We start from the raw sequence: 20,396 nt of genomic DNA, 5'->3' as shown, positions 1-20,396 counted from the left end.
ATTTTCTTATGTATTAACTGTCTGTACTAGTGTTTGAAAATGATTTGAATAGTTTTTGCCTTAAGTGAAAGATATTTCAAACCATGGTAGTTAACCAACACATTATCAAATTTTATAATGGATAATTTAAACTTTAGAGAAAAATTGATTCCTTATAGACAAGTGTGAATTTGCTTTTTTTATACTCTGTAAATTTGGAGGATTTCATTTGGATTCCCTGACTGCCAGAAGATAAACATTTCTATTTTCTCTGTTTTCTGTTTCTGGTGTAGCTGTTATTGATAAAGAGAATTTCCCAAAACAAAGAGAGAAGCTCATTTTTGAATCATCGCAGTCTCTGGATTAAGATGATCTAGATTGTTTGGTGTTTTAGCTGCCTTCCAGAAGCAAATGCAAATCCTGTCTGGAGAAGTCTAACCGTAACCCTAGGCCTCAGAATATCTCCCTAGTTTTCAGCTATAGAGTCTAATACTCAATAGAAAGTGATCAGGCGTACGAGGAGACAAGATGATATAAATAAAAGTGATAAAATCAGCAAGAGAGACAGTATCCATAGGGAATACAGGCAGTGGAATTATCAGATACAGACTTTAAAGTAACTGTGATTAATATAGTCAAGGAATTTGAAAGATTAAGGATTTCAGTGGAGAACTGGAACTATTAAGAAAAAACCAAATGGATATTCTGGAACTGAAAAATACAATAATTAAAAGTAAGAACTCAGTGGATTTGGTTAACAGATTAGACTCTACGAAGCAGAGAAATACTATCTGGGAGAAGTCTGAGATCAGTATAGAGAGACAAAAGTATAGAAGACATGAAGAAGAGTAGGAGAGATACAGAGGAAAACAGTGAGAAAACAGTGGGTTTTATAATAAATGGTAATAGATAATTTGGATGTCAATATAGGAAAGAAATAAAAACTCTACTCCTAAGCTGTACTGTGCTGTACCAAAGATCAATACAGATAGATTTTATGATTTTCTGTTTAAATTCGTAAAGGTAAAGCAGTAGAGCTTCTGGTAGATAGCATATGAAAATATCTTCATGACTTTTGTGTAGACTGAATTATTTTTAACAGAACACAGAAGCATTGTCAGAAAGGAAAATATTGATAAAATTAGGCTACCTTAAAATTATGGTTCATTCAAAGACATTAAAAGAGTAAAAAGATAAGCCATAGAGTAAGAGACATATGTAATCAACATGTATAATCAATAGTGGTCTCTTAACAGAAATATGTACAGACTTACTTCATCAAGGAAAAGAGGACAGATAACGCAATAGAAAAATGAGCACAAGACTTGCACAAACTTTACAAAACTGGTTATCTCCAGATGGCCAGTTAACACCTGAAAAGATGCTTAACCTGATTAGTCATCAGGAAAATTTAGTTTAATCACAATGAGTTACCAACATATACCCACTAGAATGGCTGTGATTAAAAAGCCTGATAACGTAGGGTTTTGGCAAGGATGTAGAAAAACTGGAATTTTTTTTTTTTTTTGCAAGCTCCGCCTCCCGGGTTCACACCGTTCTCCTGCCTCAGCCTCCTGAGTAGCTGGGACTACAGGCGCCCGCCACCACGCCCAGCTAATTTTTTGTATTTTCAGTAGAGACGGGGTTTCATCGTGGTAGCCAGGATGGTCTCTATCTCCTGACCTTGAGATCTGCCTGCCTCGGCCTCCCAAAATGCTGGGATTACAGGCATGAACTACCGCGCCCGGCCGAAAAACTGGAATTCTTATATGTACCTGTTGGAGTATAAATTGATATAATGATGACTTTAGAAAACTGATCATCAGTGTGTATGAAACTGAATCGAGGCATGCTTTGTGACCCAGCAATTTTACTTCCAAGGATATAGATATATCCAATAGAAATGTTTACATACATCCAGCATAAGTGATCCTTAGCCCTGTTCATTAATTGAAATAGCCCAAATGTTCATCCACAACAAAATGGGTAAGTAAATTACGGTATATTCACATACTGGAACACTATACAGCAACAAAAAAGAATGTGGATGAATACCAGCAGACATCAATGTAGAGCAGATAAGCCAGGCTTTCAGCTATTTGGTAATGTTTGATCTCCGTATGATTAGGAGTTGAAGGAATGACAGCCTATTTTAGAAGTTCGCAGTGTGTCGGTGAATTTTGACTTTGAGCTTCACACTGAGATCATCTGTACAGGCATTTTTAATGTGAACTTTAGTGTGAATGTCTCTGGCTATTTCTCTTGGGCTATTTAGTTTTGCCAAAGAAGAGCACATTCAGAGTGTTCCAGTCACATGCTTGGAAGGAAATGACTGGGTTACCAGAGTCCCAGGAGTCCACTGGGCTAAGGGAGCTGAAGTTGCAGTATTTACTGTGCATAAATTCACTTAGTCTCCCTGTTTGCAGTTTGGTAGTCCTGTCTTACACTTGGTCTGCTATTTCTCAGTCTAGATGGTTTTTATTTTCTCTAGAGAATAAATGTTCAGACTTTTGCCGGGGTGCAAGCCTAGTGGCAGTTACCTACATATATTGGCCAGAGGAGATAATTTAAGGTTCAAACTGCTTTTTAATCAGATTTTGCCCAATAGTTGATCTTTTACCCCTCTTTCCTCACTGTTGGTTTTAGAAGTACCTTTTCAACACATAGTACCGGAGAAGTGCTCGTCCACTTGGAAAAACAATGGAATTAGATTCCCACCTCAACCCACATGATCAGTCACTTTCCAGTGGACTGAGGACTTCACTGTGAAAGACAAGAGGAGGAGGAGAAACAAGAGGAAGGAAGAAAGAGGATAAAGAAGGGGACAAAGAGGAAGAAGATAAAAGATCCAGACTGTATAATTAATGTCTCCAAATCAGTAACAAAAGATCAACAACCCGATGGGAGAATGAGCAAAAGACCTGAACAGGCATTTCAGAAACAGCCATTTTCAGGCACTTACTGTTCATATTTCCTTATTTTCCTCAGAAATTCTCAATGTCATTAATAGTTATGAAAATTCAAATTAAGACTAAAGGCACCACTTTAGACTCCGTAAATAGATGAGTAGAAATTAAATCTGATACCAGTAGGTATTGGTGAGGTTGTAACTTAGAGGGAACACATACGCTACTGGTGGGAATAAATTGGGACAGCTACTTTGGAAACCAGTTTGGCAGTGTCCTGAAGTTGCATATTTGAGTTTCCATTCCTATATATGTACCCTAGCAACTCTTGCACATGTGTACCAGGAGACAGATGCAACAGTGTTTCTCAAGCATTGCTTTTTGAGAAGAAAAGCTGAAAGCACCCCTCATGTCTTTTAGTAGGATGATGGGTAAATAAATGGTTATGTATTCTGCATGTTTAATGAAGACAAAACTATTTCCTTACAGAAAATGTTTCTATTCTTCCTATATCAAAAGGAGTAGAACCATTTTAATGGCATCAAATTCTGTCTCATCTCTGAAGAGATGTCAGGCTCTATTTTATTTTATTTTATTTTATTTATATTTTGAGATGGAGTTTCACTCTTATTGCTCAGGGTTGGGTGCAATGGCGTGATCTCGGCTCACTGCAACCTCTGTCTTCCAGGTTCTAGAGATTCTCCTGCTTCAGCCTCCTGAGTAACTGGGATTACAGGCATGCACCACCACACCCAGCTAATTTTTGTATTTTTTTTTTAGTAGAGACGGGATTTCTCCATGTTGGTCAGCCTGGTCTCAAACTCCCGACCTCAGGTGATCCGCCCGCCGTGGCCTCCCAAAGTGCTGGGATTACAGGCATGAGCCACCGTGCCCGGCCTCTCTTTCATTTTAATAAGTTGAGGCAGTTCTTCAAAATGCAGGGGAAGTGGGGCAGGACTTTTGAGCATGGTGATTCGTGATTCAGAGAATGGGGTGGAAAGCAGAGTGTTAGCCTTCTCTGGGGATTTTCTCTTAAGATTTGTGTACTCAAGAAAGCAGTATCCCAGATTTGGTGGTGTTGATAATAGTAGCTACTGTTTCTTGAGTCTTTACCAATTCATTTACATCCTCACAGCAGTCGTAAGGCAGGCATTATCCCATTTTTTAAATTAGAAAACTGAAGTTTGTAAGAGTTTAATTTGTACAAGATCACACTGTCAGAAAGTACAACAGGTGAGAATTGCTTCCAGATTTGGTTGACATCTCTGTTTCAATATTGTCAAGGTAAAAGATTTGACCCTGCTGAAGGAAAGAATCTAGGAATCATAATGGACACAAACCACAATTAAGTTTTGGGGTACTGCTGGAGTACTGTTGGTTTACTGCTTTTGTAAAGTCAGCCTGACACTTGACACTGTGAGAAAGCATAAATCTTACAGATTGGGCTGTCTGTTTGCCTTGCACTCATCATTTATTATTTGGTAGGGTATCCTGGGAAACTGAACATTGTATCTCCTAAAACATGTTGTAAAAAGACTCTGTGGGACAACAATATCACACGTATATATACGTATATACACCCACACATACATACATTAAAAACTTTGAGTAGGTAATGCATACTCATGGTTCAAAAACCAAAAAAAAAAAAAAAAAAAATCAAAGCGAAAAATTTCTCATCTATGCTTCATTACCCTAGATTACCACCATGCAAAATTAAGCATCCTTATTAGCTTATTTATCGCTCTGGATTTTTAAAAAATCTAAGCAAATATGAATATGGATTATTTCCCTTCCTTTATAAGCAAAAGTTCCCTATTTTGAACTTTGCTTATTTTCTTAAAAACATATATTGTAGCTTTTTCATATAGTGTATAAAGAGCTGCTTCTTTTTGACAGCCGCATTCTAATTATGTGCCATATTTTATTTAACCAGTCCCCTTTTGCTAAATACTTCCCACCCCAAATTTTGACGTTATAAATAGCAAACTGTGTATGTGTCATATCATATGTGTACAAGTATATCTATAGAATACTTTGTTCCTAGAGATGAAATTACTAGATTATTAATTTTCAAATTATTGACAGCTCACTCTGTCTGGGATTTATACTCGATTACATTTCCAGCAGCAAGGTACTGGAGTATCAGTATCTTCAGAGTCTTGATGGCAGTCTTGTCAGATTTTCTGAGTTTTGGCCCCATGAGGTAAAAATAGATGTCATTTTATGTATATTTATTTTATTAGGAGTGAAACGGAATGTCTTCTTCTTGAACCATTTATATTTTCTTCTGTGTGTACTGCCTTTTCCTAGTCCTTGTTCATTTGTTCCTCTTCTTTGTAAGTCTTTTTCTAATTATTATCTGGGGGCATATGTGTGTGTGTACACATATAATATTAACATTTTGTGATATGAAATGGAAATATTTTTCTCCAGTTGGTCTTTTTGCTTCTGGTATTTTTTTCTAGGTGGAAGTTCTTTATTTTTTTAACTTTTTATATGCGGTATAAATTTTAAGCAAACACACATTAAATAGCAGAATTAAGAACTGGGCCTTGGGAATAATGAGAAGGAATTGCTGTGGAGAACTAGATAGAACTTTATGGCAGTTTCAACAGCAATATTTACCTATTCAGCTAATATGTATTGAACACTAAATTAGAGTTAAGAACTGTGCACAGAAGTGGAAGGGTGTGGTGAGAAGAATCAGATATAGTCCTTGCCCTTAGGTATTTTTAAGTTTACTGGGATGACAAACATTATCAAATAATTAAAAATATACTATAAAATTGCAGTTGGGTAATCCTTCCATGCTATGAGACAGTACCATAGGGGGCTTTAATTTAAGGAAGTCATTGGAGATTACAGTTATGAGTTATGAAACATGCATATGAATTTATTGGCAAAGGGGGAAGAGAAGAGCCATCTAGGCAGAGGCAGTAGCTTGTTGCATGGGGAGGTACTGTATTTAAGAGACAGAGAACCCAGTGTGACAGGAGGGAGAGAAAGCAAGACGAAACTGGAGAGGTAATTGAGGGTCAGGCCATGAAGGTCATGACAGGGAGTTTTCAGAACTCCTATGTGAAGAGCAATGAGATGCCATGGAAGGATTTTAAATAGGGGAGTGACCTGATAGACAAGATTAGTTTAGATGTAGAGTGTGCAAGGATTAGAGTGGCAGAGTAGAAGCAGATGGACTAGTTAGCTAGAAGTCTATTGTAATAGTCCAGGAGAAGGAAGTATGGTAGCTTGCTATTGGTTTGGAGTGGAGAAGTGAAAGAGTTGGAAGAATATTCAATGATTGACTTAATATGGGAAGTGAGAGAAAAGGAGGTGTTAAGGATGACTCTCCTAGTTTTCTGGTTTGTTTAATAAGGTAGAGAGTGATACTATACAGTGGGATATTGTGCTCCAGAAGACAACCAGGTTTGGTGAGATGATGATTTTTATTTTGGATATATAGAGTTTGAAGTCTCTTTAACACAGATAAAATCAGATGTCAAGTCAGCAGTTGAATATATTGGTATGTAACTTAGAGATCGGGTTTGGGCTGCAGATATGTAATTGGAAGATATCTGTATAGATAAGTGGTAATTTAAATCATTGGTAGGAATGAGATAGCCTGGGTTAAACAGGTAGAAAGAGGATAGTTGTGGGCCTAGAACTCAGTCTTGACAGACTTCAGCATTTAAGAGCATGAACCAGCAAAAGACAGAGAAGGAACAACCAGAGAAACTGGAGAAAAAAGCTAATAAAGGATGATGTTATGGTAGAGGAACAGCAGGAGTGGCAACAGCGTTGAATGCTGTTGACTTGTATAGGTGAAGGCAGATGAAGGCCCATTGGATTTGATGTCCTGTGACCTTAGAGATAGTGATGACGTAGAAAGCTGGATTGAAGGCGACTGAGGAACAAGTAGATTGAACAGTAATTATGGCTGTAGCCATGTAATTGGTGACTAGAACAGAAGATGCTAACTGGCTGATACAGAATCAAGGCTAACTTCCTGATTTGGGTTCATCCTTACATGGTGAGGTCCAAATAGTAATACATGGAAACACAAATGCGTGAATAAATCTATTGAGAGAGCCACATAAATGCTAAGTATCAAGATTTCAATACATCTTATGTATATGTGTGTACTGTATATAAAGCTCCAATTTACAATGGAGATTGGTTGGAAGTTCTTCCTGAGAAGTAAAAGTTGGGTTGATGGGTGAGAATAACAGAAATGGATAGATGGATGATGGTGACCAGGGAGATTGTCTTACAGGGCCTTTTGCATGGTGAAATCAGTGGACTTGCTGCGCTGTAGGGGGTTGTGGGGAATGGGAACTTGAGAAAATGACCAGCAGGTCTAGCAAAGGAGAGAAAATGTGGAGAGGACCTAAAAGTTTGTAGTAACACCTTAAATGTCTAAGGTGATGGTCCAGTAGACTCCCTGGTTCTGGGTTGAAGTGGTTGGTTCAGAAATGAATGTTTAAAGAATGCCAGTAGTTTGAAAGAAGAAATAAGTTAGCTTTAAAAGGCAGGTATCATAAAACTAGTAGATAATGAGACATGTAAAAGCCAGATATTTAGATATTGTCTGTCATCTGTATAACCCAGTGTTAAAATGAAACATTTTCTTTAGATTTCTGTACACAATTTACTGAGAGAATTGAAATTCATATGAATTATCTAGGGTCCCAAGCAAATTGAATACTAATGATAAACAAATGTGCAGTTAACTTGTGGCTTTACTTTGAACCTTTGAAACATAAAGAGCCCTCTTCTGTCCAGACATCTCTTTGTCTTTCATTTATCACCTGGTGAATATTGTTTGTTTCCGTTGGCCAAGGCAAATGAAATCAGGACATTAGCAGAGAGATTTGAAGTTGCTTTGTTTTCTTTCTCCATAAATGTTTTGAGTTTTCTGAGGCAAAAATTGTGCCCGACAAGTTGCTACAAATCTAAACGTCAATGTGATTGGGAGGGTGCCCTCTGGAAACACTTGCCTTGGCGGCATTTTCGGACCGATGCTATCAAGTGTTTTATCATGAGAGGTAATCTTTGCACTTTCCTGTATGTAGACTGGTGATGTACATCGAGAGAGACAGCAGAAAGACCACTCCAGGCAAGGAGCAGCAAAGTGGCAATGAATACCTGTCCAAATGTCTGGATCTTCTCATCCGTCACATCGTGCAGGAGCTGCCACGAATCCTGGGTAAATTGGAGTCTCGTCCTCAGGCCCTGTTCCTGCTTACCTTTCTAAGACTTGGCTTTTAGCATGAGTTCTTTTTTATTCTTACTTGTCTGTTCTTGAAGGCAAATGCAAAGACAATTTTTCACGAATATGTAGTTTCAAGATTTAAATTTGCTTCTGTTTTTGTAATTACTTTGCATCAATGACATGATGAGGCATGATGAGACAATGTCACATTAAGGTGTGATCTGAGGTAAACTGGCGATTTTAGAAAATATACAAAAGAAAAGTGGTTTAATTCCTTAAAATTGGACTTATGCTAGTATTTGGGGGTAACTTTTCTTTTTTGCCTAAATCAGAAGAAAAGAATTGTCTCTTGAAATTAGAGCACGAATTTATTTATTGTTAAAAAAAACTTCAAAAATGCTTAGATTTTATTGTTTTCCCTTGCTGAAACAAGATTTTCTTTTATTTGTACAAATTTATTGGGTAGATGAGAAATTTTGTTGTATGTATAAAATGCATAGTGATCAAGCCAGGGTATTTAGGGTGTCGGTCACCCACCTACAATACATTTTTGTTAACTATAGTCACCTTGCTCTGCTATCAAACATTGAATTTATTTCTTCTATTTTACTGTATGTTCATACCCTTTCACCCACTTTTCTTCCTCATCCCTCCACACCCACTCACCCTTCTCAGCCTGTATTATTTATCTTTTCATTTTCTACTGCCATATAATCATTTTTTAACTCCCACAATAAGTGAGAATAAAAATGCATGGATTTTAATTTTAAATATTAAAATGTAATGTTAAATAATTTTGATATTCGTTTAAAGTTTAAAGTTTGAAACTTTCTTTGGTTTGAAAAATTTATCTTAAGATAAAACATCTAATAATGACTGCAAAGGATGTTTATTACAGCTAAAGAAATACCTTATTTCATTGGTATTTGCAGAAATTAAAATAACCTAGGGAGCATGTACATGTAGCTTAAATCCCATTCCATGCTTTTCCAGCAGATGTAGCTATAAACCAGAAATGTTTAGAATGTTAAATTTGATCCAAGCTATTATAGTAGAGGGTACTTAGATTCAGGAATTCAGAATATTAAAACAGAGTAATGAAAATATCTTCAAGGCTGACTGACAGCAACTTTTTGCCCCTTACTGATACTTTAGGAGATTATTTTTGCCTGTTGATGACTGAAAATAGAGCCTCTCAAAATTTATTTCAGATTGTAAGCTTTTTTACCTCCAACCTGAAGGCTTTAATTTGGTCAGTTGGTAGCTAAATTCTTTATTACCGGGCTTATCCTGTTTTAGGATATGACGATAAGATTCTGATGTCCACAAAGCAAGTTTTATTTATTGTTAGATTTATCATCCAATGAGAAGTTTTGGGAATTGACCTCTTTTTACCTCCAACCTATTCTCTTTTTTAAAAGTTGTAAATCGTGTTCTGTAATTCGTTCACATTATTAATTAATTTAATTAATTAATTTTTTGAGACGGAGTCTAGCTCTGTCACCAGGCTGGAGTGCAGTGGCGCCATCTCAGTTCACTGCAACCTCTGCCTCCCGGGTTCAAGTGATTCTCCTGCTTCAGCCTCCCAAGTAGCTGGGACTACAGGCGTGTACCACCACGCCCAGCTAATTTTTGTATTTTTAGTATGGATGGGGTTTCACCATGTTGGCCAGGATGGTCTCGGTCTCCTGACCTTGTGATCCACCCACCTCGGCCTCCCAAAGTGCTGGGATTACAGGCATGAGCCACCGTGCTTGGCCCACTTATTATTTTGAATATTTTTTATTGGTTGCAAAAGTAACGCATGCTCATGATTGAGATTTCAAAAATACAAAAAAAAAAAAAAAAAAAAATCTAAAACTGTTACTCTATTATAATTTATTAAATTTTATTTTTCATTTCCAAATGAGATGTTGAGTTTATTTATAGTGTCTTTGCAGAATATCACATTCTGTCCCCAGAGGCCATAAGTGTCTGCTGTAATTTCAGTACTTGTGAATAAGTATATCTGCTTATTTTATTTGAAGATTAATTATCTTAGAAGTCCTATGGGTTTTCAAGCAATGACCAGTGGCTCCTAAGTTTTGTGGTTTTTAACCTCCACGTATGCTCCATGCTGTGCTTCGCAGGTGACATTCTTAACGCCTTGGCTAATGTTTCTGGACGTAAACACCCATCAACAGTTCAAGTGAAACAGCTGAAGATGTGTCTCCCCCTGATGCCTATAGTGCTTCACCTCGTAACTTCACAGGTACTATCGTATTGAGGAGGAAAAGGATATAAATGTGCCTCTTTTCTTTGTAAACTGGAGCTGAGAATCCTCAACTCAAAATTTAAATTGAACTAAAATTGTACATAGCTTCCAGAATTTAATCTGTAGAAACTCTCATCACAGGTATTTCGACCTCAAGTTGTGACAGAAGAGTTTCTTTTCAGCTACGGAACTATTCTTGTGAGTAACACTAAATTTTCCTTGTTTCTAATAAAATTGTGGCTGCCTCTACTGTTTGTGGAATTTGGTGTCAGAATGAGGTAATTTAAAAATCCTATTGGTATTTATTTGTCTCTAGGGAAGTGACCTTTTAATATTTTTATCTGTTGACTGTAATAAAATTTGACATTTGGAGAAAACACATTCTCTCCTGATAATGTAGTTTGTTCAGAGACAGCCCAAATAGGGTAAATATGCCCACAGAAACACTTTCATAGATTTTGGTATTAAACGTCATGAAAAAAATATAATAAAACTGGTGAAAATGGAATGCTGGGAATATATTATCATCACTCTCTACTTCAGCTTATATTGTCCAATCATGTGCAGCGTCTCTCTTTTTTTTTTTTTTTTTTTTTTTGAGACAGAGCCTCAGTCTGTTGCCCAGGCTGGAGTGCAGTGGTGCAATCTTGGCTCACTGCAACCTCCGCCTCCTGGGTTCAAGTGATTCTTCTGCCCCAGCCCCTACAGTGTCTCTTCTTATGGTGGTATTTCTCTATGTTAAGCTCAGTTTAGCTTTTTCTTTAATTTTGAGGATACAAGTAGAAATGAAAAGTCATTGTATTATCATTCACTTCTGTTTTTGCTCACAAAAATTGTCTTTTTGTTTAGCTCGTGAATTATGTTATCTTTTTCCCTTGCCAGTAGTAGTTACAGTATATATGGTTGATAAAATGAGTAGTCATACAGAGGGAAAGCTAAAACATTTGTCACAGAGCTTCTCCAGTCTTACTTTGGTATTAATAGTAAGCTGAACAGAGATTTTCAAAATGCCATAGAGGTAACTAGTTAAAATGAGGTCAGCATCTCAATTTTATTGTTAGTTTGGAATTTTATTTTAAAAAAGAGTACCACATACAAGTGAGAATATGGTTTTCTAGAAAGTTCATTATAGGGTGAAGTATGATGTTTGTAAGTATAAATGTTGAGTGGCGGTTGCTGATTTTTTAGGAAGCAATGCAGTAAAGGTCCTTTTGAGCTCAATTTCAAATTTTTATCATTTGAGTACTTTGAATCTTGAATTCCAGAAAGTCTATAATTTTGTTACCACATTTATGAATTTGCAAATTATGGGAATTTTTATTTACCACCATCTTTTTACCTGTTTTTAAGTGTAACATAGGCATCATTTTAGCATGACTATTTTTTTATTTACAGTTCCATTGCACTGGCACATTGATGCCTGAAATTAGTACTTTTGTCATGGTAACCCACCTTGGATTATTTTGGCACAGTGTTTGTTTGGGATAGGTATAGTTGTCTTTGTTCTTTCTCCCTCTCTCTTTTTTTTTTTTTCACGTGTAGTATTTTCTTCTGCCTACATTAACTGAGTATGCTTTAGGTTTTTAAGGAACTACCAAGATTTTCCAACAGAAAAGTCTTGATGGACTTTCAGAAATTCTATGTATATTGGGGAGAACTCATCTCCTGCTTGTAATTCTGTGTTCAGAGACAAGGGAGGAGGCCACACTGAGTGTGTCCATAAAGACTTTTCTATGGGTGTTCTGTTGGGTCTTTTCAATACAGGCACTTTTAGGAAATGGAAAATAACTTGGCTGGTTTAGAGATCATGAAGGTATTAAAAAAATTTTAGCAGTTTTTTCTTGATAGTCTCACCCAATTAGAGGAAGTTTAGGGAAATAAAATGAAGGTTTTTTGCCTCTCTTCAGTCTATTTTCCTAGTTTGAATCATGGCCCGTCGCAGAATTCTTGAATTATTTTTCTTACTGTGTTCGTTGGTTGGCCTTAACTGTGTGGTCACCTTTTGTATACTCAGTGTTGATGGCACTGATGAAATACTAGTAAAGGGAGAGAATTACTGACTAAAATTCAGGACCTGGATTTAGTTATCCATGCAGTTTTTGTGCACGTTATTGTGAACTATTGAGAATTGAATGTTGCTTCTGTGAATTAATTCATAATTTTTCCAGAAGATAGCAAAAATGTTACTCGAGTTACAGTGCCTTACTGATGCTATAAGGTCTAGTCTACTCATCCAACATTCTACAGACCCTTAGAAATTTACATTGCAAATTAGCGTATTAAAACCCTTTGAGTTTTCTGCTTTAAAATAATTTTTAAATTTTTTTTTAGGCAAAGCCTTTCTAAACTATTTGAGAGAGCTTTTTTATTTTATTTTATTTTATTATTTTATTTTTTTTCGTGGTAGTGGTGGGGATGCACAGTTATGAATGTTCTGTAGCCCAGTCCACAGAACGATTATGTGAAATTGTCCAGAGCATAGTGCTTATTTGGTTTTGGTGACATAGGGAAGTAGTCCATTCATATTTACATACTTAGCATTGTGGAATTTTTGTTTGTTTGTTTTTTCACTTTTTTTCTTTTTTTGAGACAGGGTCTTTCTCTGTCTCAGGCTGAGTGCAGTGGCACAATCAGGCTCACTGCAACCTCTGCCTCCCAGGCTCAAGCAATCCTCCCTCCTCAGCCTCAGATGTAGCTGGAACTACAGGTGTGTGCCACCATGCCTGGTTAATTTTTAAAAATTTTTTGAAGAGATGAGGTTTCACCATCTTGCCTGAGCTGGTGTTGAACTCCTAGACTCGAGTGATCCACTGACCTTGGCCTCCCAAAGTGCTGGGATTATAGACATGAGCCGCCTCTCCCAGCATTGTGTTTTGAAAGACTTACTGGTACATCTGGAGATAAATACTATTTTCAGTATTTCTCAAAATGTATCTCATGGAGTAGCTATTGTCTTATGACAGGGATATTGTCCTTTTATATTTTAAAGATATGACTTAATTGGGGTATTCAAGCTTAGTCCACTTTTAGAAGCTGTATCCAGGGGCAGCAAGCCAAGAACTTCTTGGCTTCCCCTGAAGCAGCTCTTCACGAGCTGCTGGCCTGCCTTGGGGTGGGTGTGGAGATAGCAGCCAGGGTTGGTGTGATCTCTATGCATTAGAAGGGTTCTTAAGGAGCAGACTGGAGAAGGGGGTATTGGAACTGTGCTTCCCATTGACTTCAGTATTATAATGACACTAGGGCATGGTTTGCATATTTGACCTACAGACTTTTTTTTTTTTGGTACAAAAATTCAGGATACTTCTTATATATGGAGGCATAAATACAAGAATTACTTTTTTGTACATTTTTTTCCCCGTGGAAAATGAAGTTTTGGTCGTCTTACATTTTAAAGAGACTAGCATTTGGAAACAATTCAGTAGAGTAATTTTAAACTATTATCAAGCTTTGAAAGACTCCTGGAAAAAGAGAACCACCCAGCTGATAATTGCTATTTTCACTTCTTATTGGCAGAAGCAGCTTGTCATCTTACTCAGCTCCCTCTCCAGGTTTCAGCAGTCTAGTCTCTGGGGAAGTTCTGTGGTGAATACCATGCTTCTTTTGGGCCTCCATTGAACTGGGCTGGGAAACAGGAAGTAGTAGATTAAGGAAATATTTTCAAGAGCTCATGATGTGTATTAACCTAACATTCACTGTATTTCTTATGTCCTTTTGAAAATGCATTTGATCAATGAGCAGAGGAAGCAGACTTTGTTGTGTTTAAGTTCTGGCCTCATTAGTTTATAAATGTATGATGGCTTGTGGTGGTTATAATTTTCCACAAAAAATAACTATGAAAGATTATACTTCCTTCCCTCTGTAGATTTTTATGTAAAGGAATGCTGATTTATTGATAGATATTGGTTTCAGCTGCAGAAAAGCCAGAGATAGTACACTCTGGTATTTTTGAAAATATGATAGTATATATTTACTTATTTGTTGCCGCCTAGATATTCTTGTCTTTTTTTTTTTTTTTTTTTTAACATATCCTGAATTTGTATCCCAGTTTGCTGTAAGAGCTTTTTTGCAGTCCCTGTTGGGGATCACTGAATGATACTGAGAGCACTGGCACACACTGCTCCACACCCTCTAGCCAGCGGACCAAGCTCAGGATGGGTGGTCTTTTTTGCTCCCTTGCTGAAACTCCCATCTTTTGAGGTTTGCACCATGAGAAGATATTGTGTCACCCCCTGTGTTGTGGTCATCTGCAGATTTCTGGGTCATTGGCTCTTGTTCCTCAGCATTCCTTTAGCACTTGGCTCACCATGAGCCTCTCCTTGCCGCTCCTGCATTATTGGTGGGGAATTTGATATCCCTCTGGAGGATCCTTCCAGTGCCTCAGCCTTGCAGCTCCCTGGCTGCTTCTCTTCTCAAGAGCTTGTCTGTCTTCCCATCAGCTGCCTGCTCCCATGGTCAAACACTTGACCTTACTGTCAGCATCCCCTTGTTGGTCCACCACCCCTGATTTTCAGCTCATTTCCTCTCCTCCCCAACTCCCACAGCTCTTCAGGTTCTTTGAGACTTACTTGTTCCTACCTGCTTTCCGCTCACCATCCTGCCCTGCCAGGGATCTGCTTTTTCACTTTCTCTTTATTCCACCTAGAGTGCCTGGTCCAGCATTAGTCACAATCTTTTTTTTTTTTTTTTTTGAGACAGAGTCTACCTCTGTCTCCCAGGCTGGTGCAGTGGAGTGATCTTGGCTGACTGCAACCTCTGTTTCGTGGGTTCCAGCAATTCTCAATCCTCAGCCTCCCAAGTAGCTGGGATTACAGGCATGCGCCACCACTCACGGCTGATTTTTGTATTTTTTGTAGAGATGGGGTTTCGCCCTGTTGGCCAGGCTGGTCTTGAGCTCCTGACCTCAAGTGATCTGCCTGCCTCAACCTCCCAAAATGCTGGGATTACAGGTGTGAGCCACCATGTCTGGCTCTCTGGCAACTCTTAATGCTAGTTAAATTTAAGTTTCTACCTACCCTAGCCCTGCTTTGAATGGCTAAATATGGCTGGGGGGGCAGGTAGAGGGGAAACAGTGCAAATAACAGGTCTCTCTTAAAATTCACATCAGCTGATGACTATTTATATCTTCCCTTCTCTTTGAATCTCCGATGCCTCCTACTCCGTTCTCACTCTCACCTCGTTACTCCCTATTACACTGAGAATGAGAAGGAAGAAATATATCAAAGGATATTGAAATTGGTAAATGAATGAAATATTTAGTAGGAATTTAAAAAAATTTAAATAGGGGAGGTATAAGGTAGGAAATAAGTTAAAAGAAGCCCATAATTCTTCATATTAAATAATTACTTAATAAACAATTTCAGCATTTAGACAAGCTTTATTTACATATACATTCATATATATATACACACATTCATATATATACACACATATATATACACACACACACACACACAAGAAAAAGACAGTACATGCGAGTGGTTAGAAAGTCGTAAGGGAAGAGAAAGGCAGAAAAGGCAGTGAAGCATGCCTCCCCAGGTTCCCAAAGGAAACAATGCTTGTCCTTTCCTGTGATCTCTTCCTCAAAAATTATTGTTCACATCGCTAGCATTTGTGTATTATGTGTGTATTTTTAAGAGAATTGCGCAGAAGGGATTGTTGTTACATACTCTGCTCTGTGTCTTCTTTCTTTACTTAGTAATCCATAGATATTTACATAGATTTGTTTAAGTCAAAAGGTCTCTCTCTGAGTTTTTTATTCAACATCAAATTTATATTTTATTCGATAAAATTTATGTGCCCATTTTGGAATTATGTGAAATGATTTTAACAAAATTATCATGAAAAGCATACATAGCTGCTTTTAAAAATTAACTCGGCTGGGCATGGTGGCTCATGCCTGTAATCCCGGCACTTTGGGAGGCCGAGGCGGGCTCAGTCATGAGATTGAGACCATCCTGGCCAACATGGTGAAAACTCATCTCTACTAAAAATACAAAAGTGGGTGAAACCCCATCTCTATTAAAGATACAAAAATTAGCTGGGCGTGGTGGCACATGCCTATAGTCCCAGCTTCTCGGAAGGCTGAGGCAGACGAATCGCTTGAACCCGGGAGGCAGGGGTTGCAGTGAGCCGAGATCGTGCCACTGCACTCCAGCCTAGTGACAGAGCAAGACTCTGTCTCCAAAAAAAAAAAAAAACAAAACTCCAATTTAAAGTCCATTTTGTTTATTTGTAGACCAAAAAAAGAATTGAAGATATCCTCTGTTTTACTTTTTAAAGGGCTTGCATTTTTTAGGCTTTCTGATTTCTTTATAACCTAGACAATAAATGTCTTTAAGGTGTTTTTCTTATTTTAAAGGTAATTTATGCTTATTTATTTAAATTATAATTCATGCTTATTAAACAAAATGTAGACAAGTGTAGTGAAATTTGAAGAAAATAAAATTATCTGTAACTCTACACTAGGAGACAACCATTGTTAATATATTGTTGTTTTCTTAGGTTTTCCATTCATATAGATGCATTTGTATTGTAGAAACAATTATTTATGTTTCTATAACATATATGTGACATATACAAATACATATGGTTGACACCTTCTGTATCCATAGATTCATATTCTAAATCCTTTAGAAAACTTAAGTTGCATTTAAGTATTTTCCCATAACTTTAAAACATTCTTTTTAAAAACATTTTAAAGTTTAATTTTAAATTGATGAATAAGAATTGTATACATTTATTGTGTACAGCAGATTGTTTTGAAATATGTATACATTGTGAAATGGCTAAATTGAGCTAATAAAATATCTATTACCTCACATATTTGTTTTTGTGGTGAGAAAACCTAAAATCTACTATTACCAATTTTCAAGACTACATTTTTATTAACGATACTCACCATGTACATTAGATCTCGATACCTTATTCCTTCTATATAATCAAAATTTTGTATCCTTTGACCAATGTCTTCCCCCTACCCCCAGTCCCTGGTAACCACCATCTCTTCTCTACTTCTGAGTTCACCTTTTTAAATTCCCACCTGTAAGTGAGACCACATGATGTTTGTCTTTCTGTGCCTGGCTCATTTCACTTAACATAATGTCCTCTAGGTTTATCCATGCTGCTGCAAATGACAGGATTTCCTTTTTAAAACAAATTCCATTGTGTATATTTGCCACATTTTAAAAATCCATTCATCTGTTGATGGACAGTTGAGTTGATTCTGTATCTTGGCTATTGTGAAGAAAGCTGTGGTGAACATGGGAGTGCAGATATTTCTTCAACATACTGATTTTATTTCCTTTGGAAATATATGTATATATGTGTATTTATTCCAGTAGTTGGATTTTTTAATCATGTGGTACTTATGTTTTTAAATTTTTTGAAGAATCTTCATACTATTTTTCATAATGGCTGTACTAGTTTATATTCCCATCAACAGTGTGCAAGAGTTCCCTTTTCTATACATCCTCACCAATCCTTGTTATCTTTTATCTTTTTGATAATAGCCATTCTTATAGATGTGAAGTAATATCTCATTATAGTTTCAATTTTCCTTTCCCTGGTTAGTGATATTGATCATTTTTTCCATGTACCTATTGATCATTTGTATATTTTCTTTCGAGTAATGTCTATTCAGTCCTTTGACTTTTTTTTTTTTTTTTTGAGACAAGGTCTTGCTTTGTCACCCAGGCTGGAGTGCAGGGATACCATCATAGCCCACTGCATCCTTGATCTCCTGGGCTCAAGTGATCCTCCACCTCAGTCCCCGAGTAGCTAAGCCTACAGGTTCATGCCACCACGCCTGGCTAATTTTTTATTTTTCTGTAGAGACAGTCTTGCTATGTTGCCCAAGCTGGTCTCAAACTCCTGGCCTCAGATTATCCTCCTGCCTTGGCCTCTCACAGGGCTGGGGTTATAGGTGTGAGCTACTTCACTTAGCCTGACCATTTGAAAACATTGGGTTATCTGCTTTCTTACTGTTGAGTTGAGTTCCTTATATATTTTGGATATTCACCCCTTATAGATACAGTGGTTTACAAATATTTTTTCCCATTCCATAAGTTGTCTCTTCACTCTGTTGTTTCCTTGACTGTGCGGAAGCTTTTTATGTTGATGTAATCCTATTTGTCTGTTTTTGCTTTTGTTGCTTGTGTTTTTGGATTCGATCTAAAAAAGTTATTGCCCAGACCAATGTCATGGAGGTTTACCCCTTTATTTCTCTCTAGTTGTTTTGCAGTTTCAGGTCTTACGTTTTCTGACATTTTAATGGCTACTATCCTGTTTGTATGAACTATATATAGTTTGGTATACTTTCAGTAAGACTAAAAAATAAACAATATACTATTTAGGGACACGTGTATATGTGTTAAAACTATTTTAAGAAATCCAAGAAAATGATAAATACATGATAGTGATTACCTCTGGAAGTGAGGTCGGCAGATGGGATGGGGAGCTTATGCAACCAATTGGGAATGTCTTAGTTCTTAACTTGAGTAGTGAGTTTAAGGGTTTTCTTTGTAATGCAAAATATATACCTATGTTCTTTTGTATATGTTACATAGATTCTATTATATTAGATTTTTTTTTTTTGGGAGACAGAGTCTTGCTCTATTGGCCCGGCTGGAGTGCGGTGGCATGATCTTGGCTCACTGCAACCTCTGCCTTCCAGGCTCAAGCAATTCTACTGCCTCAGCGTCCCAAGTAGCTGGGATTACAGGCATGTGCCACCATGCCCGGCTAATTTTTGTATTTTTAGTTGAGATGGGGTTTCACCATGTTGACCAGGCTGGTCTCGAACTCCTGACCTTAAGTAATCTGCCTGCTTTGGCCTCCCAAAGTGCTGGGATTACAGGCGTGAGCCACTGCACCTGGCCTATATTAGATATTTTTAACACATACCACTTGAGCATAGTAGACCAATTTCTACTGTGGGCTAATTGTTTATATTTCACTGCTTTTTAGTTTCAAAGTCATCTTATATTTTATTTGCTATTTGTTACCACATATAAAATAATATGTACATATTATTTTGTTTCCTAGGGGCAAGAACTCTGTTGCAGTGTTCTTGCAGTCAGTAACATGGGTGCTCTGCCTAGCATGGCAGTGATTGTTTCATTGTCATGGAGTACCTTTTCTGTCCAGAGCATTCAGCCAGAGACTGGGAAGCTCATTCATCCAGGGAACTGAGGCCTCAGAGAGCTCACAGCCGAGCTACTAAGGCCTTCCTCTCAAACAGCAATGGGAGTCATCCTGCAAAGGAGGCACTAGCATGGGGCATGGGAGCACAGATAAGGGGATTGGAATAAAAGGTATCTAGGAGGAACTCAAAACAGTGGTCAAATTTGAAGACAGGCCCTGAGAGCGAAACTGCTGTCTTGACAAAGTTTGTACTCAGGGTAGCTAAGGCTTGATTGACCTTCCTTTGAGATGACTGTTTTCCCTGGTTGGGTGCCATTCTAACTCACTTCTGATATGGCGAGCGAGTAATTGTGGCGTATTATTGGACATAGTTATGTATCAGTTATATTATTTTCACTTTTGCAAGTGCTTATATTAACGTTGACTTTAATCCAACATTAAATCTCATTGATCGTGATTTGTATATTTAAAAATGATTCTTTGGGAGGCCAAGGCAGGCGAATCACCTGAGGTCGGGAGTTTGAGACCAGCCTGACCAACTTGGAGAAACCCCGTCTCTACTAAAAATACAAAATTAGCCAGGTGTGGTGGCTCATGCCTGTAATCCCAGCTACTCGGGAGGCTGAGGCAGGAGAATTGCTTGAACCTGGAAGGCAGAGGTTTTGGTGAGCCAAGATTGCACCATTGCTCTTCAGCCTGGGCAACAAGAGTAAAACGCTGTCACACACACACAAAAAAGATTATAGTTTATAATTTATGTATATTATTTAATATACTTTTATAACTATAATAGTATTTATAATATGTGTAGAGTATTTAATACTGTCTGAGTTATTAAGAACAATAGATACAGTTTTGGGCAAAATGTAAACTGCCTATATTTTATTTCAGAGTTACTTTGAAA

The 20,396-nt window shown here is 37.4% G+C and overlaps 1 protein-coding gene across 8 annotated transcripts in view; it reads left to right on the top strand.

The window, feature by feature from the left end:
- The window catches only part of ULK4 (unc-51 like kinase 4), a 703,273-nt gene that overhangs the window by 219,677 nt on the left and 463,200 nt on the right, over nucleotides 1–20,396 (top strand). For all 8 annotated transcript variants that reach the window (XM_030935299.1, XM_030935309.1, XM_010374299.2 and 5 more), the window contains 3 exons: nucleotides 7,958–8,091; nucleotides 10,227–10,348; nucleotides 10,493–10,549. In XM_030935299.1, coding sequence (XP_030791159.1) covers nucleotides 7,958–8,091; nucleotides 10,227–10,348; nucleotides 10,493–10,549 — 313 coding nt within the window. The remainder of the gene's footprint in view (nucleotides 1–7,957; nucleotides 8,092–10,226; nucleotides 10,349–10,492; nucleotides 10,550–20,396) is intronic.

The sequence above is a fragment of the Rhinopithecus roxellana genome, chromosome 1 (genome assembly GCF_007565055.1).
Source record: "Rhinopithecus roxellana isolate Shanxi Qingling chromosome 1, ASM756505v1, whole genome shotgun sequence".
Taxonomy (NCBI): Eukaryota; Metazoa; Chordata; class Mammalia; order Primates; family Cercopithecidae; genus Rhinopithecus; species Rhinopithecus roxellana.
The sequence above is the reverse complement of the archived record's forward strand: the minus strand, read 5'-3'. Positions and strand labels throughout refer to the sequence as shown.